Raw genomic sequence first — 25,532 nt, 5'->3', positions numbered from 1 at the left:
TTACAGATTTTAGATTCTGTTTCTCGCCGTGGAAATTCACCCAGGAGAAAATTTCAGACCCCTCCATCATTTCTGAGAGGGAGAACTTGCAAAATAACAGGGTGTTTAAAGACTTCTCACTGTAACGAAGATCCGGGACCCTCACTGCTAAAATAAACAGTCGCCAGTGATCGTTTCAAATTCCAAAACGTTTCAAATTAGGTTTAATAGTGTTTATTTGAGTGACTTATTAAGTAATTTGACACAATTTCACAAAAAGATGCTGTTTTAAAAAAAAAATAAGTGTCATAATTATAAAATCAACATCTTCCAAGTCATCTCGTGGCCCCCGGCTCATGCCTTGCCACCTACTGATGGTTTTTAGGACTTTTTTGTGTGCAATTCTAGCAGTTAAGTCCTGTAATTGAATGAGTGTCTGCCTATGTGGAGTCTTTTTCAGCAACTCGACACAATACGAGAGCAGGAATTCACCCGACAACCCCCCGGTCACACATAGCACATACAAAAGCCCTCTCTCTCACTCTTTTGCCATCTGGTATTTTCTCGTGCCCTTTAAATAGAGTGACATCGGGCTCGCCAGTAGAGAAATTGCTCTTCATATTCCTATTCTTCCTGTTTGAATCCTATTTGCTTGAGTTTCAGAGTAACCATCCATCTCTCCAGTCACTGGGCTCCTACTGACGACGTGTCAGCTGCCCCAGGGCACCGCACCAAACGTACAAATCACATCTGCCCCTGCACCAGAATAAAGACACACAGAGACAGGCGCGATAATGGTTTCATTTGAAAAAGGTTTCCGGTGGCAACGTTTGGAGTGGATTGAAAAGGGCAGGTCATACTGTTCATGTTGGGTGTTTCAATTTTGCTTCAGAGGTATTTTTCTTATTGTCCAAAGATGATTGATCTATGTTCTGTTCAAATACTACGGACGACTAACCGTTCAGTTTGTTAATTCATTTTTGTGAATTTTGGACAAAATGAAAATACATTTTGTTCATTTCAGGGCAGTTAAGTTATGGGTTTATTACAGTTTTAAACTATATGAAAAAGGAGCTTAAAACGGACTGATTTAAAGGACAAAAAATAATTTATTCACTGTTGTTTTGTCAGTCCTGTTTGCAACGTTGTCGTTTTCGAGCGCTCACACAGTTTCTTTACATTCTTCTGTCAAATTGTGTTCACGACAAACGCATGGATTTACTAGCATAGCGTTCACGTTGCCTAAGGACTCTTTATTTTTTTCAATCATCTAACTGGAAACAGAGGCGTAATTTGCAAAGGGTGTTTTCCAATTAGATTAGAATATTTGACGTTAGAAAACGCATACTGATCCTGTGGTGACCAAAGTGTGTTTAAAGGCAAATTAAAACCACAACAATGCATAATATGTTCATTTTCAATCGATATTAAAATATTTGTTTCCGTAAAAACGTTCCAATAATCAGTTCTAATTATTGGCTGCTCCAGTTTTCTGATTTGTACATAAATGTAGCCAATGACATAAAACACTGCTCAACCCAAACAGCAGTGGAAGATGTACAGTATTCAGAATGTGAAGCACAACGCTGAAGAGGTGCGGCTTTTGAAGTGAAATATTTGTACGTTCGCGCTGAAGCGGCAAGACCCCACAGGAAAGCAATTAAATGTACCACAAACTACCACCCCTGGGCAAACCGCGGTACAGCTGCCGACGGTTTGGGGTCATAAACAACAAATATAGTAATATTATGTGCAAGACAAAACAACAAGATAACCTCCTTCCTAGATGTCAAATTCGGATTATTAATTAGTAGATAGTGATAGTAGTTTGTCACCACAGGCGGATAACCATCAGTTGTTTGTGAATTAAATCATTGGTATTAGGCCGCCAGGGAAGAACCGCAAGAGTGTTATAAATTGTATGTATCGTATTTTCCGGACTATAAGTTGCACCTTTTTCATAGTTTTGGCCGCGGTGCGACTTATACTTATTTTTATACTTATACACATGTACTCTGGAGCGACTTATAAGTGACATTATTTGTTATTTTCACACTTGCAACCGCATTTCATACATACAGTGCGACTTAAGTGTTTTTTTCTTCTCTAATATGCATTTTTTGTCGACTTATACTCCAGTGCGACTTATACTCCAGTGCGACTTATAGTCCGGAAAATACGGTAAATGTAAGAGAATCATTTCCGAACAAAGTATTGATCCTCGAGCGACTAAACCTCAAAATGATGTTAAATAAAAGTGGGTTGGAACTTCGTAGCTAGTTTCGTATATGACGACATTATTGTTATTGCTTGAATCACATTCTCGATTGAGCTGATTTTATGTTCTTAATTTAAAATAAAGTATACAAATGATTACCGTTGCCGTGCTCGTCCATTAAGTGACACTGCGTACGAGGTTTGCCGTGAGTTTGAGATAATGGAGATGATACAGTGTACATGTGGCGCTAATAAGAAGACGGGTCGGTTTAAAGTGGAGGCGGCGAGGATCCTTGTCGCGCTAAGAGGCTTCTTCACCGCGTTGAGCCCAAAACAATTTCTCGCTCGGCTGAATCCAGTTGCTTGTTCTGCAATCTGATTAACTCCAGCCTCGGTCAGCGGAGGAGGCGGGAGGGATGGGGCTCCTCCGGGACCTGTTCACTCCATTTCAGCCACTCTGTTCCACATAAACCGTCTTTAGCCCCACCGATGTGACTTGTTTGTTGAGGTTATTTGAAGATTGATTGGTGCAGGGCCACTGATGTGCAGAATGATGCGCGGTCAACAACAAGGAGCACATTTCGTTGTCAAGTTGGTTGATTTTATTGGATTTTCTTTTTTTTTTCCAGTCCACAAAATAATAACCTGAGCTTGATACGATGTATTTCCTGTTGCACGGATATACCAGTACTTTACTATCAGTGTTAAAAGTGTACTAAAATGTAGTTTTTGTTATGTAGAATAATAAATTCATTGGTATTTCATGTTCACAATGGCTTTAATGTCAGACTACAATATTGTCAGATGAATAAGTCTCATTTTCAGCTTTAATGCAGCTGTCTACAGGGTTATGTGTGTATTTCAGCAATTTATTATGAATTTACAACATTTTTTCAAACATAAAACAACAAGAACTGTCATATACAAAGAAAAAAACTAAAAGTAAAAGATACGGCTGGGCGGGACCTCAGAATCAGTAAAGAATAAAAATTGAAAGTTTTTTTTTAAAGTGGTTTTATCCAAAGAAAAGAGCACACTATGTTCAAAAAAATTGTCCCATTTTGTCCATTGTTTTGTATTGAATTTATCCATTTCAAATTGTTTTACAGTCCATCCATCCATTTTCTACCGCTTGTTCCCTTTTTGGGGTTGCGGGTGACTGGAGCCTATCCCAGTGACTTCGGGCCTTAGGCGGGGTACACCCTGGACAGTGGCCAACTTGTCGCAGGGCCAACACAGAGACATAGACATTACAGACAGTTCACGCTCACATTCATTCACTAGGGCCAATTTAGAGTCACCAATTTTACCTAACACATGCATGTCTTTGGACGGTGGGAGGAAGCCGGAGAACCCACGGTAACACGGGGAGAACATGCAGACTCCACCCAGAGAGATCATGTGATGTTGGTTGAACCCATGATCTCCTTCTTGGGAGGCAAGAGCGCTAACCGCCTTTGCCACCGTGCACCCCTTGTTTTACAGTATCACGACAAAATGCGCATCTCCGTATTGAAACGCGTCTTGCCAAGATGATATTTTGAGTACAGCCCATGACCTACTGTATGGGATACTTTATATTTGGTGAGTTTCTGTGTGAGTTTGTCTGTTCTGTGTCTGGATGGGTTTCCTCCAGGCGCTCCCTTTTTGTCATTAATCCAAAACATGCAGTGGGCTAATCTTCCAGCTTGGAATCATGACCGAGCTCCGGCAGGCAAAATATCTGGAGCGCGTTCCCCCGGCGCTGCTTTGCGGGCGCTCACTGCGGGCACTGCTCTGCGGGCGCTCACTGCTCCTGACAGAATGTTCCGAGGAACTGGTTGAAGAATGGCTTAAATGCAGGGGACAGGGATGATAATTAAGTCTACAAAATACAAATTAGATGAAATTAGAGATGGCAAAATGTATGTACACAATGCATGCAAAATAAATGAATATGAGGTGAACATATTTATTCCATTTTATTGCATTTTATTCCATTTTATTGCATTTTATTCCATTTGTTGTCACTGTAAAAACAAGTTTGGATTTGTTGCTTCACTTTTTATTCTACATTATACAATTCCTTGAAGTAAAATTGTGTTAAATTCTCCAAGGAGAATTTAATGTTTTGCATGACATTTTCCACCATATGCAATTACATTTATCTATCTCCATGGAGACAAGCAGATGGCATCACCAGGCAAAGCTGCAGATCAGATCTGGAGAAAGCGTGTTATTCAAGGTAGTTTTGGAGCAATAAAAACACATGTAATCGAAAAAATGCACGGTATATAATGTTAATGTTCTACTGGGGAACACTGTAAGCAAAGCAATAACATCTCCATGACAACAAGGCAGGTCATGGAGATGTTATTGCTTTGAGCAGAACCCCACAACCGTAAAGTTACATACTGCACCTTTAATGTTTTAACAAGTATATAGCAATGCTGAAAAGGAGTTAAAATGTACTTAAAATGTAAATGTTTATTTCAGAGGATTTTCTGTTTCAGTTTGAATACATTTCTTCACCACTTTAACACTTCTCTCAGGCAGAAAGTTGCTGAAATCCTCCTCACAAAAAAACCCCGGTCTTCGGAGGACAACAAGTATCAAACGTCACAGTGACTTTTAGCACTTCACCGTCCACTGCATACTCGCTCAGCCTCCTCTGTGTGCATTATTATTTGATGACTGAGCTTCTGGTTTCCTCTGCCTCTGTCTATGTAAATACGATCCTGCTGTGAATAATTAAGTGTGGAGATGGAGAGATGGGAGCCCAAAAACGGCAGCTTTGCCCCGGCGCCGAGGCAGTGCACTCCAAAGGATATGATGTACTTCATGTGGTACTAAGGGAGCAGGACCTGGGCTTTTTCTGCTTATTTTTGGAGGTACTTTGATCGCAGCGGGAGTCCAGCTGATGAACTGAAGTGTTTTCTTTAGTCTTTCACTTCTAAGTCCAGCTCGGTCATGGAGGAGCTGCAGAGGAAACTGGACCAACGCTACGAGAACACGAGCCCCAGGAAGGTAGTCATAATTGTTCGTCATTATTCTGTAAAATGTTGCTCACGTAAAAAATAAAGACTGTCTGTAATGATAAACTAGTACTGCTAAATTACACTATTTTTGTTTTAATACCTTGAAAAATTCTGCGAGAGGGCTTGCCACACCACAGATCTGGCCTGGCATGATGACACCACCCGCTTGTATCTATGGACACTCATTATGCAACATTTTTTTTTTTTTTTTTTAGCCTTTACCCATGAACCAACATTGTTCTCTCATCAAAAACATTCCTGGAGTTGTTTTTAGCTTAATTCACGCTTGTTTGATGAATCTTGTTTAGTAAGTCCTCTCTGTGCTGTTTTTTAATCATGAATCCATAAATCATCGCCAGACATTTGAGCGTTTACGCTTTCAAATCACATTACCGTGATTACAACTCTGTGCTTACGTTATGCGAGAGACAAGCTAGCTTTTGTTTATTTCCGCTTTGTAATTCCTTCTGATGCCAGTAGTTAACACAGCTCCTGATGAGACGCCTCACAGATACAAAGTGAAGCATGCTCTCAGTAGGATTCATTATTTTAAGTTCTAAAACATTTTATTGCAAAACAGATGTACTAAAAAATGTAAAAACATTACAAATAACACAAACTCTCTTTATCCGTAGCGCATTCTTACAGTTCGACGGTTGGATCCCATTTACCCTGCGCACCCATCTCATCATGAATATGCCGAGTTTCCTGTTCATTTATCGCTTTTTGCAAATCAAAATAAATGCGTTAGACTATGGTTGCTGCTACATTGTGAGTACCTCTCAGTATTCTTCTGTTTCTTCGATTCCAAACGTAGGTGCGGTTCAAGTTGGCGTCGTCGTACAGCGGCCGAGTGCTCAAACACGTGTACGAGGATGGCCAGGAGCTGGAAAGTCCGGCGGAGAAGTATCCGCACAGTTTTGTCCACAGGAAGATCCCACCCAGCCACCTGGAAATGGACCAGTACTGTGGCTTTGAAGACGGGTCCGGAGGAGACCACCAGGGTGCGCTGTGGTTTACACGCCTTCAATACGTGTGGTTTAGGTGGGCGATCGGGAAAGCCAATATTTTTTTCGTAGTTAACTTCAGACACTCAGCCAATCAGAAGACGAGCAGCTTCTGGGTGGGAGTTGACTTAAAATCTGGTCTCCTCCCACCCAGAATAGATCCGTGTTCGCCGCTCCCGGGAGATCGCAGCGCCACAGAACCTGAACTAACGCGTGAATGAACTAAATAGAGAATGACGATGGACATGCTAGCTAGTGTTTGACCATAAAATAAATAACCCTAACCCCTAAACCCTAACTTTAAACCTAACCCCTAACCCTAAACCTAACCCCTAACCCCTAACCCCTAAACCCTAAACCCTAACCCCTAAACCTAACCCCTAACCCTAAACCTAACTCCTAAACCCTAACTTTAAACCTAACCCCTCATCCCTAAACCCTAACTATAAACCTAACCCCTAACCCTAAACCTAACCCCGAAACCCTAACTTTAAACCTAACCCCTAACCCTAAACCTAACCCCTAACCCTAACCCCTAAACCTAACCCCTAACCCCTAAACCCTAACCCCTAAACCTAAACCTAACCTCCAAACCTAACCCCTAACCCCTAACCCTAAACCTAACCCCTAACCCCTAAACCCTAACCCCTAAACCTAAACCTAACCTCCAAACCTAACCCCTAACCCCTAACCCTAAACCTAACCCCGTTTTGTCTATAGGAGTTTTTGTTTATAAGAGTTCTTCTATTGTCCTTTTCCTCTGTATCTACTGCGTTGTATCAATGAAATTTCCCCATGTGTGGACAATAAAGGATTATCTTATCTTATCTAGTTTTTGTAGTAGTTAGGAGATGAAGGGGGGGGGGAAATGTATCTAAAAATTCTAGATGGGAGCAGGAGTCGAACTAGGGATCTCGAGGGCCCCAAACCGTGTCTTTAACCACAGGGCCAACAATGACGCTGCCCGCCTTCTAATTGGCTGAGGAATCTAGATAGTGTCAGAAGTTAACTACGAAAAAAATATTTGCGATGGGGAAAGCGCGGTGACACGATCTTCCGCAGTGAAATAGTCCAGGCGTGGAAGTGGATTTCCATAAAATGACATCCATGATTGGCTCTACATGTGTTGGTGAAATTACACCTCTCCGTGAGCGACGAGTGTTTGTACGGAGCATGATGAATGTGGATGTGATTATGAAACGAGCAGCGGTGGCGCACGAGCAAATTGAACAACAGCCATGTAACTATAAAGGTTTCAGAGGCCTAGTCACTGTGCGTTTTTATCTTCTAGGAAAAGGCAAAACAACAAAACTGTGAATCAGAAATATAAAAACGTCAATACATCATGCATTTCCAGTGTGATAGAGAATAACACATAATTCAATGGCAGTACAGCGGTTCAATAGTTTGTAATCACACTTCACAAGAGGGATTACAGCATTTTTTCTGTTCGTCGAGGGTTTTTCAAGATTTCCTTATGCTCTGGTTTCCTTCATCAACCTAATACTTACCGTACACTCAAAAAACACCCAAAAAATGCATGATAGTGAAGAAAAAAAACCCATATAAGTCGCACTGGAGTATAAGTCGCATTTTTGGGGGAAATGTATTTGATAAAATCCAAGACCAAGACATTTCATCTTGAAATGCAGTTTAAAATAATAACAGATGAGAGAACATGGTGAATAGGTGTGCTTATGCTAACGCTAACACCTTCAGCTACATGACGTATGCTAACGCTAACACCTTCAGCTACATGAGGCACAGACAGAACTGTGGTAAGTGTCTGGTATGTTAACGTAACATATGAACAGTTATTCAGATAACTATAGCATAAAGAACATGCTAACAAGTTTACCAAAGCATCAGTTTTACCCCAGATCACTAAATCCACTGAATTCTTCTTCCTCTGTGTCACTTCTAAACAACTCCACAAACTCCAGAGGTAGAGGAAGTGCAGATTCTTCTTCTGCGTCGCTTAGAGCCTAGAGCGCCCTCTTGTGGTTGTCAGTGTGAAAATAACGAATAATATCACATATAAGTCGCTCCGGAGTATAAAACTATGTAAAAAGTTTGCTTATAATCCGGAAAATACGGTACTCTTTACCATAAATTTGGTGCAAAATTTGTGAAGGACTAACTTTGAGATCGCCCATCGGGTTTTGAGCTCTTTTCCTTGTAACTTTGTAATCTATACTATACACAAAGGTGGGTAGCGTAGCCAAACATTAACGTCACCTCAAAATACTCAAGTAAAACAAGATGTTACTCAAGTAAACGTGCACTTCTCACTTTACAATCTATCCCGCTCCGAACTGCATTCAAACTTTAAAGAGCCGCTCATCAAATTTTGTGATTACTTTTAAAATATTCTGTTTGATCCCGCCCGTATACGTCTAGACATCTTTGATATCTTCGGCTCCGTGCGTGCTCTGGCTGACAGGCTATTGTTGTGTGACCGCAGGCGCCTTACCCCCCACGGGCCTCATCGCACACAGGATAAACGTGTACCGAGGAGTGGGGAGCTACAAGGCGGCTGCGGGCCAGAGCGCCGCCGACGAGGGAGACGCCAAAGTAAGAAACACACCTCCGGGCTCTGACTTCTGCCTCTGTTCAAATGAGGGCGAGAAAGCAGCTCAGCACACAAGTCTGACAACTACAAACTATACAATATCGCTTTTCTTGTGGACGTTATTAGATGCATTTTTGTGTGTGTGTGTGTGTGTGTAATTTCCATGTATAATCAATATATTCTCATTAGGTACACGTATTACATTTGAATTGAAGTAGATTGATTGTGTTTTAGGGTGTGTTTTAGATTACGCAGGAGGTTTTACCTGAAAGAAGGAGGAGCCGCGCTGATATCATGTGGTTAAATTCACACGTAAAATCTTTAAGTCACTCGACAGCTGATGTTTACGAGTGTGAAACTGTGAGGGACTTTTGAACAAACCAAAGATGCCGTGGAGATCGAACAGTTCGCGCTCCGTGGTTGAACAATGAAGCTAAAATGATTGACTTAGGCCAAATATTTCACCAAAAACACTGGCCAACCCGAGCAGTTTATATGTCACTATAAGTGTAACACCTGCAAGCGGCAATGAAGGGCCTTGAACGCAATGAATCTGACTTGAATTATATTATAGGGCACAGAAAAAGGAACATTTATTTAGATATGTGAAATAATTCAAATGTTTTAGTTTTTTTTAATATATATATATATATATATATATATATATATATTTTTTTTTTTTTTTTAATGAGAAGGTTTTATTTTTGTTAAAGAAAGACAATAAGTTAAAACACTGTGCAATTAATCAGATTGACAACAAACATTTTCATACGATTTCATTCATAATAATTGATATTCCAAACCTTCGAGAACACCATTCATGTGAAGGTCTACGCTTTTTTCCCAAAGAGGTTTTTTTGTAGTTTTTCCTGGCCGAGAAGGAGAGTCTAAGGACAGAGGACCCTGGGACATCGTCCCTCGCCACCACAGACATTGTTGATTCATTTCTCCCTGTGGCCCTCAGAGGCAACTGTTGTTGTGATTTTGGGCCTTACAAAAATAAATTGATTTGATTTGATTTGAAGGTGTTGAGTTGTAACTGTAAAAGCCTCAAAGTGAAAGCGTGTCAGCCCTGCAGTTTACACTTTGTTGTTCCATGTTGTGCAGCCTGTAGTTGCTGATATTGCCTCCAGCAGCCTGGAACCACTCTGCACACTCACATTCACAAAAATGATCCTTAACAAGTGGTATAAAGACAGCTGCAAATATCCGATACCCGCATTAGTAGAAGCGAGTATTTATTCTTGATAAATAAACCATATTTGTTTTTTTTGGCTTTCAGAACACAGTGTTGGACTTTGGCAAAATCATCATTTACACCAGTAACCTGCGCATCATTCGAGCTCCTCCCCGAAAGCCCGAGACCGAGAGGCTGCACGGGGCACCCACTGTGGAGCAGGACGGGCACCCCAAGGCCAAAGAGAGGGGCAGCAGGCGGAGGCGAGCGGCCAGCACCCGGTCATCAGAGGAGAGAGAGGAGGGAGAGCGGAAACACGCAGAGGGCAAGGTAATGGGCCCTGGCCTAATGGACCTCCAGAGTGTCAATGACTTTTATGTCCAGTGTGCATCTTTATTGACCATCACAGTAGCACCATGTCCTGCTGCGGCTCTGAAGCTCAAACTTTAAAAAACAAAACACATTGATTTTCCGATGCATTTTCTGATTCTGTTATCGATCTTATCTTATTCAACACTAAAACACGCTGACAGAGATGTGGCTACTTCTCTGCACTGACCTCTTCAGCCACTAAAACAGATACATTTCTACATACAGGCTTGGAAAGTATTAGATACATGTACAAAAGATACTGCAAGTAACTGTATTCTGATACCGTTATTCTTTCATTTAATCAGAAGAATACAGTTACTTTCCTCAAATCAGAGGACTACATAGCAGTATCTGATTATGCATACTAGTATTAGTTATTAGCGTAAATAACAGCATTTTTTCTTATTTTTCTGTAATTAGTGATTGATAAATGCATAACAATGTTTTTATTTCTACTGTTTGTTGCTTTTTCACACTGTAAAATAATACAACCAATCATGGAAGTATTCTAAGTATTTATAATACAGTACTGCGATTGGACCATGTAACTGAATATGTTACTAAATACATTTAAAGTATTCAGTATTCTGTTGCAAAATGCATTATAAAGTTCACTCCACACACAGGCTACATACTGCATATACTAAACATACAAACTAAAGATTACAGAAAGCGCTCTATATTGAAACAAGTTTAAATAAATAATGAAGCGTCATGATACATTGTACAACAAGAGTATAAATCACCTTCACTGTACACAAAAGGACGGTTATTTCCCACAATGCCTTTGTGTCGTGTCTTGCACTTATACTTTAACATGTCTGTACTTGCCGGACAACAGCGCGGTGCCATTGTCCATGTGTTATCTGCCAACTCTCCCGATGAGTCCACACTTTTCCTCACTGTCCTTGGAGCTCCCTCGCACCACTCACGCTCGTCCTGCAAGAATCCACCCCGCTATTACAGCCACACTCGATTACAGGGCCCCAGTGTCCTCCCGCCTCTCGCATTGTATCATTTTGCCGTTTTATTGCAGCGGAGAAGTCAAGATTTTTTCATTATGTCACCTCACTCCAAGGGTTTATCGTTCTTTCACGGCAAATGACTTTACTCTTGTTTTTCTTAATTTGGTTGGATTCATATTTGCTCCCGTCTGATGTCTTTAAAACCGTCTGTGGCTGCACTGCGTTCACGGCACATTACGTTCCATTATAGTAGGTACAAATCGGATTATGTGAGCGCCGTGAAAAATGTAAAAAAATAGAGTGGATACAAACTGTCTGAGAAGTTTTCGATGGATCCTGGAATAAGCGATCGCTCCTTTATCAGTTTAGATCGTTGTGGAACGTTTTCTCAGTCACATTCATGAAACAATTTGGGTTCTAATTTCATCAGAAATGCAGTGGAGATCAACACAACTGGAGATCTGATTTTGAAGGTTTGTTGTCCGTGAATCACGTGGTTTTTCGGCATTAGAGGCTTGATCTTCCTAAGCTTTAAGTAATGCCAACATCAAGGAAATGTGCTGCAGTTCCCGATGTATTCGCCAAATCCCGTCATTTCACCTGCAAACATTTTGTCTTTTTTGAGAAAGATAAACACGATTGGCAACCCTGACTTTCAGTACTCAATATAAGTATTTATTATAATATATGCATTTGAGTCTGGAACCTTTTTCACCAATTGCCATTTATTGAAACACATTTGAAGCCACAGATTGTTGTGAGGATGCACTTAACACAGCTTTGATGGAGCCACTTCACTTTTTATCAGGCTTGGGACAGTAATGTTAAGCTTATACATCACAATGACGTGTGGAAATATGGAGGTTTTAGTGGTAGATTTGCAGAACACAGAACATCCTGGTTTGAGGCTGTTCACAGAAAAGAGTCCCTAAAGGACTATAATCTTTCATATCATATGTTTTGGTAAGTCAGACCTTATATATAATCTGTCAGTTTCTTTCCTTCTTTTGATCTTATGTATTTATTTGAATTGATGGTGTTGACACTAGAATGGAACATGTATTGTTTGAATAAATTAGGGTTCAAACCGCATACATTAGATATAAGTAGATATCCACAAAACAGCTAAGAAGTTCACTTCAATGTGGATAAGTCCACAAGCCTGAAGACAGATTTATGCATCTGTTTCTACTTCCCCATTGTCTGCCAACTCCTTGTCCTGCAGAATGAATGTCCAGTCAGCTGTTCCCATTGTAAATCTGTATGTAATGAGCAGATGGCTGTAAAAATGGCTGTCCGGCTCTGCATTAACCTGCCAACGCTCTAAATTAGCTCCTCATAAGGGCCACATTGTCCTGGTCCTATAAAGAGCGTTTATTGCATGTGCTGTAGGTCAAAGTTGCTATTGCTGGTACAGTAAATGTGATGACTCTTGTGTTGTCGTGTACACATACTACACAATACATTTATGATCATGCCATGTCACTGAGTGTACTCGCCAATTAACATAAGAAAGCGTAGAAACCTGGAGGAGTTCCAGTGAAGGAGAGATCCGACTCTCACAGATGGACAGACGGACACGAGGGAGACTGGAGCTGGACCCACTCTTCAGGCAGATGAGGGACCGTCGGAGGGACATCTGGGTCTACAGGTCCTCAGGAGTGAGAGAAAGAAAAAGAAGGCGGTGAACAGTTTGCAAGTGGAATTAAAAATAAATATTGTTTGATAGCATAAGTAGTCAGAAGAAGAGGACAGTGCTCAAGCTGTCATACTTCCCCCAGCACAGTTACTCCTAGGGCAGCGTAGCTAAAGCTGTGGGTTTATATTTCTGTTCCTAACTAGTCTGACCATAAGCGATTTCGAAGAGGAACGTTTTAAGCCTGGACTTAAATGAAGAGACTGTGTCAGCATATATATATATATATATATATATATCCTGTAGTTATTTAATGTTCATTGTTGTTTATTAATTAATGTTATGTGGCAAATGCTCCCCCGTGTGACTCTCCTGTATGACTCTCCTGGGTGACTCCGCTGTGTGACTCCCCCATGTGACTCCGCTGTGTGACTCCCCCATGCAACTCCCCCATGTGACTCTCCTGTGTGACTCCCCCATGTGACTCCCCCATGCAACTCCCCCATGTGACTCTCCTGTGTGACTCCCCCATGTGACTCCCCCATGCAACTCCCCCATGTGACTCTCCTGTGTGACTCCCCCATGTGACTCCCCCATGCAACTCCCCCATGTGACTCTCCTGTGTGACTCCCCTGGGTGACTCCCCTGTGTGACTCCCCCATGTGGCTCCCCTGTATGACTCCCCTGTATGACTCCCCTGGGTGACTCCGCTGTGTGACTCCCCCGTGGGACACCCCCATGTGACTCCCCCGTGTGACTCCCTCGATAACCCCGCGCTCTGGTCTGTGTGCAGGGGCCCGACAGCTGTCAGCAGTGTGGGGGCTCGGGCTGCGCTCCCTGCTCCCTGTGTCACGGCAGTAAGCTGTCCATGTTGGCCAACCGCTTCAACGAGTCCATAAGTGACCTGCGCTGCCAGGCCTGCTACCCGCACGGCCAGGAGAAGTGCCAGTCCTGCGCCGCAAAGTAGCACCGCTGTAAACTGATAACGGGAGGCTGGGACCGCGAGTGAGCGAGAGAGTGAGCGAGAGAGTGTTGTGTCGTGTTGTGTTGTCTCGGTGCATTTCAAACTCCATTTACAGAGGATTATACTTGAGTCTCGATACCACAGTGATAATTTAACATGTCATTTTTTTAGTTAAAGGTTGAAGATAATAGACTTTTTATAATACAGAACAACAAGACTGACATTTTCATCTAAACATATCAGTTCTTTCTGCATTGATCAGTGTTGTCTTGTACTAGTTTGGATAAAGCTCAAGATCATTTAAAATCATTCAACACAAAAGTAAAAATAACCACATTTTCTAATACTGATACTTGCTCAAATGATTATCGTGTTTCTATACTTACTTACTACTTAATAATACTTTTGGCATTGCTAGTGTATTGTATGTACTGTATCGGTCGCATCTGGTCATTTTCAAACCATAAGTGCAAGTGCTTCAACCTGCACTTTGTCACTTTCCTGCTGAAGGGCTTGTCACCTTGCTTGTTGCCATGGAGATGTAAATGGATTTTCTGGAACGTTCCACCCATATGGTATCAAATGTATGTCTCCATGGAAACAAGAAAGAAACAAATCTGTGGATTTATTTAGCATTTTCTTTTAGCAATAACTTAATACATGCAAAATAGACCAGTTTAATGCCAAATTGTGGAACATTCTGGGCGAATTAAAGCAATAAGAATACATCCATGGAGAGGTGAAGATGGCACAACCTTCACCAGAAGAATCCTTCAAATATTGGGAATAACAACCACTTTGTTGTGAACTCAGGTATGAAAAGTAAGAAGTAAACTATTCTCCCACTTCAACTGAGAAAGTGTAACGTCTGATTCTGAGCCACAGTGAAGGTGAGGAACAGAGGCTCTAATCCAAGCTCCTCGTCCTATCACGGCGGCCATCCTGAAGCTAAACGGGTGTCGATGAATTGGCCGGTAAATGTACCGCGTAAATAAAAAATGAATGTGCCACTTGCTGGTCCAACAAGACGTGAGGTCAGAGGTCGTAGAGCACCTCCGAGGGAACAGAAGGCATCACTGTAGCGTAGATAAAACACAATTACAGGCTGCACCAGACACGCTGGTGATAAGACCAACATATAATGAGGTCTGGTAACAAAGAAATAAAACCGTCGTGGTGGAAATTTTGATCAAATCCATGCAAATGTTCAGGTTTGTCTTTCAATGTTGAACACTGGGGCTCTTTCATGTTATCAGAACAACCGGAAATCGACATTAAAAGATATGAGGATTGTAGATAAGAATAAAAATATCTTAATTGAATCGTTTTGAAAGGCTTTGTTAACTTAAAGCTGTTTTTGTAATTATCAGGAACAAAATAATAATGTTTTTGTGATGCGTTACGTCAAGACTCGGGAGGTTGACTGATGGCAATAATGACAATAAAAGTTTGTACTTATCACTGCCTTTTGTCATACTTTTTCAAATCTAGATATGTTTGGTCTATAATCGATGCACAACTTTTAACCACTGCCTAATATAGGATACGTTTTGTGTGATTAACAGCTAGTTAAAATGTCACTACGATTGGGAAAGACACAAACACAAAGAATAACTAATGATTGACACAAAGTCATTATTGATTCAACACAATGTACACAATGTTTTATTGCTCTTTGCTCCAAACAATTGAAAAATGAATCAGACGCCTTCAAAATATGACAATACAATTAAACTTTTGATTATTTTCTGTGGGAAAACCAATTCAAAGTCATTGCATTTAGTTTCAACATATGATGGTGTGTTGTGATGACATTAGAATAAATCGCTGCAGATATATAAATGTTTATTGCTTCACTACTGCAGATATGTATATATATATGTGTCTGTGTGTGTGTTTATTGCTTCACCACATGCCTAAGAGGACGCACGCACTCGGCCATATGTTACGTTTATCTGCTGTGCGATCAAATAAACCTCACCGTGCCTGTTTTGTGGAGCTGCTGAAGTCGCATTTTTTCTCCTCACAAATTGTAAACTGCAGGCAATGAGGATCCATCAAAACCCGCCTGTAGGAGCCCTGACCTCTGACCTCTGACCACTGACCACCACCTCTGAGGGGGAGGCTACTGTCCACAGACCCTGCACCCTGCACCCTTTAGGTCAGTGTCGTTGTTGAATGGAGTTGGACAGTAATATATTGGCTTTTACAGCAAAATATATAAAAATATGTTTTAGTTTTATTGGTATAAGGAAAATGACTTAATATGTCGGCCATGTCTTTTCTCTGCTCTTCAGTTTATGACACGTTTTGATCATTATTTTAGTCTCAAATCACTTGTGGACTTGTTGCTTTCAGGGCGTGTGTCTTGGGTTGGTGCAAACGCAGACGTTCAGAGCAATGACGTCAAGACGAAAAAGATTACTCAAACATGAATGAATCACTCTAAATATACTTTTTGATAAAACAAAAAGGGAGGGTGAATTCCAACATTGTTAAAAGCTCTTAAAAGTCATCGTAGCATGACATGTCCAGACCAGTGAATTCAAATGTTCAAATGTGGATCTTGAAACGCACACAATCATCATAAAAGCAAAAGTCAGTTTTGTAATTCATATTATAAACAGTAAAGTACTCATTTGTGAACTTCACTACCACTTTACTTCAGTTTGTGGATCTTGCCTTGGACTTTGAAATGTGAATAGAAGATAGAGAATTTCAGCTATTATTGCCCACAATTGAAAACAAACTGTTTATTGCTTTGGTATCAAGAGGTTTGGTTTCTCAAATCTTTAAGTTGGTTTAAATGTGTTTTCTGGACAAATCGCCACTACATTTATCCATAACTTTTACTGTTTTCTAGTAGAGGCAGAGGGAATCACATGGCCTGTGAAGCTGCATTATTAGAACAAGTCATTTATTCACTTATTTAATTTTTTGCATTTAAAACAGACTTGATGTAGTGATGTGATTTTGGGTATTTTTACTTGGCCCTCTCTGAATGTTACTGCAGGAGGCTTGTCAAATCTTTCAACTCTCTGACTACTAAAATATGTGCCCGGCCGTATGAAACCCAGTTACATGTCTACCCGGAGACATTTTGAGTTATTCACAGATTCTGAAAGTGTGAATTCAAAGCTTTCCAATGATGTCTCACTCATGTAGATCTGATAATATTTGAGTAAGTTGTGGTCATTTGAATGTATACAAGTCTCAAACCCATTCACTGAGAAAACGGCTTCCAAAGTTTCTCACCTGAGAGAGCCCAGAGTCACAGGGGGGCTCATTTGCATCTCATTTAGATAAGCCCTCCCCCCTGTCACACTGACACCACCTTCCCCTACAGCTGTCACTCAAGACTCAAGAGGAGTGTTGTTATTGATGGTAACTGGACTTGAATCAGAATTAGAAGTTACTATATTAAAATGGAAATACTTGGATTACAAAAGGCCCTGAATAGAATCAAAGAATCAGAATGAGAATAGGGTTCATTGCATTTGTCGGTAAACATAATTCACAGGTGATTCAGTGCACCAACAACGGTGCACTGAATGATTCAACACAAACAACAAAAGATAAGATAAGATAGCCTTTAATGTTACAACGCAGTAGATACAGGGGGAAAGGACAGATAATTTATAGGAAGTTTAAAAAACACCCTCAATAGAAGAACTCTTATAAACAGATGCCAGAGCCAGGTATACGAACTGCAACATATGAGATAATAGACATCATAGGTACACCATCAGAGTCCAATTACGTCCGCAGCCTCTTTTGCACATTCGTCTTCTGTGCTGTGACTCTCGGCGCTGGGCATGTGATGTCTTTTGCCTCGTCAGCACAGAAAGGCCTGATTTTTTCATGCAGATAGGTCTGCCTGTCAATGTTCAATCCAGGTGGGACCAGGACATGGAGATTGTCAACCGGAGGCAGAACAGCTGTAGTGCGTAGTAGCTGAAATTCCACTGGTTCGGCCTTAGTCACATGGGTTGGGAGCAACTTCACATGCCAGTCCTTATGGCCAGGATGTAGACCAGGTAGCATTATGGAATGGACTTCTGCATAGTTTTTGATAAACTCTACAACGGTGTGGATGACTTCATGGCTGATGAACCTGCGTGAACGTGGCTGTGGCTGTGCACGCTTCTTCCTCAATCGTGGTGTTGCTCCATTTTCATCATAGTGTTTAATTATGTCAGTCAGGGTGTCTTTGCCAATTCTGAAAAGGGGGAAAAAAAGGATTAGGGTTGAGAGTAATATGGGAATAACACGCTTCACGTGGCTAGCTAGCTTGTGATATCATGGCTCACCAGGTTTAGACCAAAACAGGCACTCACAACACAAACACGACCACAACAGCACACCAAAACATAACTTTCAAGCGTGTTTGTGATGCCATTTATTCTGCATTATTCACATTCTGACGTTTACGTCGTATTTAAGACTTAAAACGCGGAGGAGCGGGTACGGCCGGGGCTAGCGGCGCTACGTGGCTAGCTAGCTTGTGATGGCTCAACAAAACAGGCACTCACAACACAAACACGACCACAACAGCACACCAAAACATAACTTTCAAGCGTGTTTGTGATGCCATTTATTCTGCATTATTCACATTCTGACGTTTACGTCGTATTTAAGACTTAAAACGCGGAGGAGCGGGTACGGCCGGGGCTAGCGGCGCTACGTGGCTAGCTAGCTTGTGATGGCTCAACAAAACAGGCACTCACAACACAAACACGACCACAACAGCACACCAAAACATAACTTTCAAGCGTGTTTGTGATGCCATTTATTCTGCATTATTCACATTCTGACGATTACGTCGTATTTAAGACTTAAAACGCGGAGGAGCGGGTACGGCCGGGGCTAGCGGCGCTACGTGGCTAGCTAGCTTGTGATGGCTCAACAAGCTTATCAAGTAGCCATGCGGCTGGCGGCTCAGCCCATTGGCTGACTACAATAGCGCAGCTGTTCATATGGAAATGCGGTCACACCCCCTCTGCACGTCCAGAGAGCGCCCGAAAACACCACATTTTAAACGGCTTTATTTATGCTTTTAATGCTGCAAATACTGTTATCTGATACATCGAATGGCTGGTCCATATCTTCAACTAGCACATTCTGCAAAAAAACGAAAATCACAAATTTGGGGAAAAAAAAGTAAAATGCTGTTTTTCTCAGTTTCACCGAGGCCGACATGGTCCGACAATTCCGGTGGCGAGGCACATATGTGCTATTTTTGTTCAGTGTTGAAGCCTAATCCTCTAGACCATTCCCATCTTTTTGAGTGGTCCACTTTCATACCTTGACCGAGACACTCTCATTCTCCCCCGTTTCCTTTTCTCTCGGAAGGCCAAGTGTTACAGAATCAGGTCACAAAACCTGCTTTTTGCACGTTAAAACGATAAGCAGACAGGTAAATACAGAAAGTGGTAAGCAGAATGATCTTTTCTCACGTGAACATGAGATAACATGAAAGACTGGTCACCAAATACACGCCCGAACTTGGAGCCAAATATAATACCAAGTGTGTATCGTCATGGGTTAAGTGAATGGTTATGGCTTAGTCCGCTTTCCACAAGAAATACAGTGTAATTACAATATTGTCGTTTTTAGTTAACATGCTACCCCCGTCCCATTTCCATGTCATTACTGTGCCGTAAAGTAAACTACTGCGGTTATTTACTTTAGCTCTTCCCTCAGCTCAGCAACGAAAATCCCTCTCTTACTGTGAAAAACTCTGAGAACGTGAAGGAGAATGATCGCGTCCTATTAATATCACATTATCTCCCACAGCACAAAACCAATGACTTGACTCGACGTTTTGTAGCGTATCTTTCCTTTATATTTGCCCCGGCGCTTCAGCCATATCCAAATCTATGATCTATGGTAGAACATCGCAGTCATTTGTTTAATATTGCCATTATGAAATACATAATGCATTGTTAAATCACAGCAGATGGCAAACAATGGCTGGATAAGCGCACGGGAGACATTTTCCTGGTGCTAATTTATGATGCATTAGTACTCTATCTGTGATCTCTCCGACTGCAGCGGGCTGTGTACATTCATCACGCGCTCGTATATACGAATATTATTACTCTGAGCACAGGCAAAGCAGAGAAGAAAGCAGCAACTTTCTCCATTCCGCTCGTCATTTTGTCTGCTTAACTCCACACCATTGGTTTTATAAGGTTTTAAAAGAGAAGCGACTTTCTGCCAGTTCAGGTTTATAGAGCTGTGCAAACTAGATATACGTGAAAAATGTTTATTTGACAACGTTTTTAAGAATGTTTTGTTGATTCATTTTGGAGTCATTTTCAAGTTAGCAGCTATAGACTTTTGCAGAGTTAAGAGGTAAAAGATACATAGAAAAATGTATCATATTGCAATAGTGTGCAAAAGGTGTGCAAAACTAGAATACCGTGTCGTCCGGACAATAAGTCGCTTAGATTAGATAACATGGTGAATAGGTGTACGTATGCTAACGCTAACATCTTCAGCTACATGAGGCACAGACAGAACTGTGGTAAGTGTCTGGTATGTTAACGTAACATATGAACAGTTATTCAGATAACTATAGCATAAAGAACATGCTAACAAGTTTACCAAAGCATCAGTTTTACCCCAAATCACTAAATCCATTGAATTCTTCTTCCTCTGTGTCACTTCTAAACAACTCCACAAACTCCAGAGGAAGCGCAGATTCTTCTTCTGCGTCGCTTAGAGCCTAGAGCGCCCTCTTGTGGTTGTCAGTGTGAAAATAATCAACGTGTGAAATGCGGTTTCCAGTGTGAAAAAATAATATCACATATAAGTCGCTCTGGAGTATAAGCTTTACCCCGGCCAAACTATGTAAAAAGGTGCGACTTGTAGTTTGGAAAATACGGTATCAAGTATATTGTCCGTGATTAAAACCATTAAAAATTACCTCGAGATAAAAGAAACTTCTAGTGTAATCCCCATAAAAGGATATATTTCTACACATTTGTGATTCATTCCATTCACAGTTTGTGCGACACTACGACCAAGACATTTTCACATTTTAACACATTTTAACCCAATGCATTGTGAAAAAATGCTCGGATATTTTTATCAAGAAAAATGAACTTCTCTCTTAGAGCGTTTTGCCTTTAGTGCTGCAAGTTTGGAAAATCACAAGTTTGTTTTCTCGCTGTGAAGAAAGGATGCCCTGGGTTATTTACCTTTTGGCCAATCTGCTTCTTTTATTGACTTTCTTAGATTTTCTCACAGTTTTTTTTGGCCAGATCCACGGTTTTGTGAAGCCCCATGTGAGGGAACTGCTGCTGCGAGTTTACATTACCATGAGTTTAATCGAGTCATTAAAGACAGTTGGGTCTACTGTAGTTTTATTGTTCTCTTTGGGACATTTTCTTTCTTTAGAATTTTTTAGAAGAAATTGTATTAATACGTGAAATCATTGCTAACTCTATGAAACCACAATAAACTGTTAAAATACCATGGGAATTAAACCTGAGACATCAAAGTAATTAGATGTTTGTCCAGTTGTTATTATGTGCGGGGAATTCATAGCTTTTCCCTTACATTTAAATGATGAAATGTAGTTTTTTTTGTGTTTTTTATTCTAAACGTGGCTCAAAAACATGTGGCAGACCCAAGTGAACTCAAACATGTTAAAATGCTTCTCTGTTGACGTTCACAAAAGTGATAAAGGGTTTGGTGTTTTCAGCCGTTCTCCTGCTGAGAGAATACATCACCGAGTTCAAGTCTCTGCTGCTGCTGTTAAATGGAGCATTTTCTGATCATTTGCATAAACATGAGGAAAATCTGAAATGATATTTTTATATAAACACAATAATCTTAATGAACAAGAAGCAGAATGAAGCCTTACTTGGGCAATCAAACGTCTCATCACTTTAAGCATTAAGCCACAATTTGAACTATTTATCATTTTAATTCCTTTTTTTAATAGATATTTTACATATAATATTGTGGGAAAAGAATGGAAATAAATAGTGCCATGTTTTCTTATTATTACACAATAAAGCTTTTACTACTCATACTGGGTTAGAGTGTATAATAATACTGATAATACCATTGACTGAAGAATGACACATGTGTCCAGTTTCCATTAACCATGTAATTACCATAATTTCACATTTAATTACCATGAAATTCCATCTTTTTATAACGTTCTTACTGGTAAAGTGCTGCAGTGTTGCGACCTGGTCCTGAAGGGAACGCTTTTCCAATCTCACGTTTGATTCCTAACGTTTGTTTCTCAGAATAACGCACATTCTAACACAAATCTTGGTGGAAACTACATAAGTTGATTTATACATGCTTTAGAGTGGGATTTATTCATTTCAAGTTTCATAGAGTTTGCAGGCATTTTGTTTTTTAGCAAATATACAGGAATTTTGCGGGGGGGAAAATCTAAAATTTTTCGAATGGACAAAATGTGAGACTGCCAAAGTGTCAACTCCTGCAGTTTTTCTATCATTGACCAGCGTTTGGGATCGAGTGGCCAACAATTGCACACAAGAGTACCATTACTTCCTTACAACTTAAATAATACTCAAGTAGATGTGCGAGTAGTGATCCAACTAATGGCTCAAGTGTAAAAAAAACAAATGGGGAAACTTGAACTTCAGTAACTGTAAGTGAAGCGTAACTGCCTGGACTCCACATCTGATTTATAATGACATAAAGTGGATGGATAAGACATTAAATATTGCTCTGATATTTCCAAACGCCACAAACATGAGAAAGACTAATTCATACTTTTAAGGAGTGTGCAAAAACCACAAAAGTTAAAACCATAAAGCGTTTGTAGACTTTTTCACTGTGAGAAGAGTGTCCAAAACTTTCACTTAATTAAGAGTATTGTAAAAATATATTATTCAAGTGGGAGTAAAAGCATTGTGTCTGTAACTACTCTGAGAAGTACAGTTTATTTTTAAAAGCTGCTTAAATGTGACTGAAAACAACCTTTGTGAAGACATTTGGATTTTGTTTTTGTAGATTTCTGATGGGATGGAACCAGAAATGCCTCAAAAGGTGTTTCAACATGTACTTTGAAATAATTGTGTGTTGTGTATAATTGAATTGAAGAATGAAAATATAAGAAAAGGCTCACGAGTGCATGGATACTCTACAAAAACGGATAAATTTACCATTCTATTGTGTCATACCTTTGTTACAATGCATTTAGTCTCTTTGGAAACACAAATATTCTGTTTAGGTCATACATAAATCTACCTAATCTCCATTCCACTTTCAAAGTAATCCTCCTGAGCCAAGTCCTTGTAACTGTATTGTACACCACGCTGCATCTTAAAGGATTATTTGTGGAGAATCGGCGCACTGAACTCGGAGCTGTATCAAATGAAGCGCACCCTGGAGGCTTCACAACATCAACATATTCTGTATTAACATTTGCATAAATCATTTCACACTCATTACTGGATTAAATAATGCCAGATTTTCACGGAGCCGAGAGAAAAAGGGCGGAATCTAAAGGGCAAACTCAATGACTCAAAGGCCAAAGAGGCTAAAAGTGTCACCGCAGTTGAACCACTGCAGGTTTACAGTTTCTGATAGACTGGTTATTGCCTAATGAAGGCTTAGAAGTTAATACACTGTTTTGATCCGCTAAGTAAGAATGCAGGTTTTTCAAGGTATTTTTGAGCAATAAAACACTGTCATACATGCTACACATTTCATGCCAGGGTAGGGTATACATTAACTAGTTACCAAATCCGAATCATTCTTAGTGAACCTTTTGTTTTTATTATAATACTTTTTTTTATTTAATTATTTTTATTAAATACTTTCCCCCTCATTATCCAGAGTTCCGTCTCAACAGGAAGTGCCTTTACAAAGGAAGTGCCAATCTGTGACAAAAAGAGGCAAAAGTGGGCAGAGTGGAATAAGTTGAATACTTTACTTTTACATTAAAGGCTATATAAGTGGAAGCGATTTCATGTATGATGGGAGTTGTGATGCATTTTAATTTTATCTTGGGTTGGACACAAAGAGTCGTATATTATTGAATACATTTGTCGTAACTTATTGTATACATTCCCGAGGGCTTTGAAAACTGCGGTCATAAAGCTTCTCCTAAAAAAAGAGCAGTCTTGATGCCGCAGTACAGAGTAATTACCTGCATATCTCTAATCTGACATTTTTGGGTTAAGTCCAGCACTGAGACGGCTCTTGTCAAGGTGACAAATGACATCCGCCTGAACACTGACTCGAACAGAGTCTCAGTCTTAATTCTGTTACATCTGAGTGCTGCTTTTGACACTGTCGAAGACGGGATCCTCTTACAGAGACTAGAGGACTGGGCGGGCATCACTGGCACTGCCCTGTAAAACAGCTGCAGTTCATCCAGAACGCTGCTGCTCGGGTCCTGACTAGAACCAGGAAGTATGATCACATTAGTCCAGTGCTCAGGTCTCTGCACTGGCTCCTGTGGCTCAGAGCTCTGCTTGTGTACAAGTCTCTCTATGGCCTAGCACCAAAGTACATCTCGGACCGGCCTCCTGCTGGTGCCAGAGTCAGGACTAAACATGGAGCGGCCTCCTGCTGGTGCTAGAGTCAGGACTAAACATGGACCGGCCTCCTGCTGGTGCCAGAGTCAGGACTAAACATGGACCGGCCTCCTGCTGGTGCCAGAGTCAGGACTAAACATGGAGCGGCCTCCTGCTGGTGCTAGAGTCAGGACTAAACATGGACCGGCCTCCTGCTGGTGCCAGAGTCAGGACTAAACATGGACCGGCCTCCTGCTGGTGCCAGAGTCAGGACTAAACATGGACCGGCCTCCTGCTGGTGCCAGAGTCAGGACTAAACATGGACTGGCCTCCTGCTGGTGCCAGAGTCAGGACTAAACATGGACTGGCCTCCTGCTGGTGCCAGAGTCAGGACTAAACATGGACCGGCCTCCTGCTGGTGCCAGAGTCAGGACTAAACATGGACCGGCCTCCTGCTGGTGCCAGAGTCAGGACTAAACATGGACCGGCCTCCTGCTGGTGCCAGAGTCAGGACTAAACATGGACCGGCCTCCTGCTGGTGCCAGAGTCAGGACTAAACATGGACCGGCCTCCTGCTGGTGCCCAGGGACTAAACATGGACTGGCCTCCTGCTGGTGCCAGAGTCAGGACTAAACATGGACCGGCCTCCTGCTGGTGCCAGAGTCAGGACTAAACATGGACCTGCCTCATGCTGGTGCCAGAGTCAGGACTAAACATGAGGAATCTGTGTTTCAGTTTTATGCAGCTCAAATCTGGAACATTCTTCCTGAAGATGTGAGACAGGTTCTACTCTGACAATGTTCAAATCTAAGCTAAAAACTGTTTTGTTTATGACTGATTCTCTTTGCACTTTTCTCTTTTATGTCTTTATCTGTTTTGTGATTTCTGTCTTTGAGACGTTAATGCACTTTTCCTGTCGTGTGAAGCACTTTGAATTGCCTTGTGTATGAATTGTGCTCCACAAATAAACGTGCCTATAAAGATCATGCGATATGATTTTAATTCAAATTGGCTAAAACATCTCACAACCTGACACTGACGAGAACGCAAAGTGACTGAAACCTGCTTAAACTTTCATGAACGCGACTTGGGATTTTAAACCGGGTAGG

General features: G+C 41.0%; 1 protein-coding gene across 1 annotated transcript; it reads left to right on the top strand.

The window, feature by feature from the left end:
• Nucleotides 1–5,085: 5,085 nt before the first annotated feature.
• LOC140360273 (glutaredoxin domain-containing cysteine-rich protein 2) lies at nucleotides 5,086–13,949 on the top strand. Its single transcript, XM_072445481.1, has 5 exons — nucleotides 5,086–5,202; nucleotides 6,031–6,217; nucleotides 8,685–8,794; nucleotides 10,075–10,299; nucleotides 13,736–13,949. The coding sequence occupies exons 1-5, from the start codon at nucleotides 5,146–5,148 to the stop codon at nucleotides 13,907–13,909; spliced, it is 753 nt and encodes a 250-aa protein (XP_072301582.1). The 5' UTR covers nucleotides 5,086–5,145; the 3' UTR covers nucleotides 13,910–13,949.
• The last annotated feature ends 11,583 nt before the right edge of the window (nucleotides 13,950–25,532 follow it).

This window comes from Eucyclogobius newberryi, unplaced genomic scaffold (assembly GCF_026437365.1).
Source record: "Eucyclogobius newberryi isolate DKJ021-1_F unplaced genomic scaffold, fEucNew1.0.hap1 SCAF_15, whole genome shotgun sequence".
Lineage (NCBI taxonomy): Eukaryota > Metazoa > Chordata > Actinopteri > Gobiiformes > Gobiidae > Eucyclogobius > Eucyclogobius newberryi.
The sequence above is the reverse complement of the archived record's forward strand: the minus strand, read 5'-3'. Positions and strand labels throughout refer to the sequence as shown.

Bases quoted from the DNA above. Each gene is read 5' to 3' on its own strand.
- LOC140360273 (XM_072445481.1), top strand. From the start codon at position 5,146: ATGGAGGAGCTGCAGAGGAAACTGGACCAACGCTACGAGAACACGAGC. The intron at 6,218-8,684 runs GTGCGCTGTGGT...GTGTGACCGCAG, and splicing joins GTCCGGAGGAGACCACCAGG to GCGCCTTACCCCCCACGGGC. The intron at 8,795-10,074 runs GTAAGAAACACA...TTTGGCTTTCAG, and splicing joins CCGACGAGGGAGACGCCAAA to AACACAGTGTTGGACTTTGG.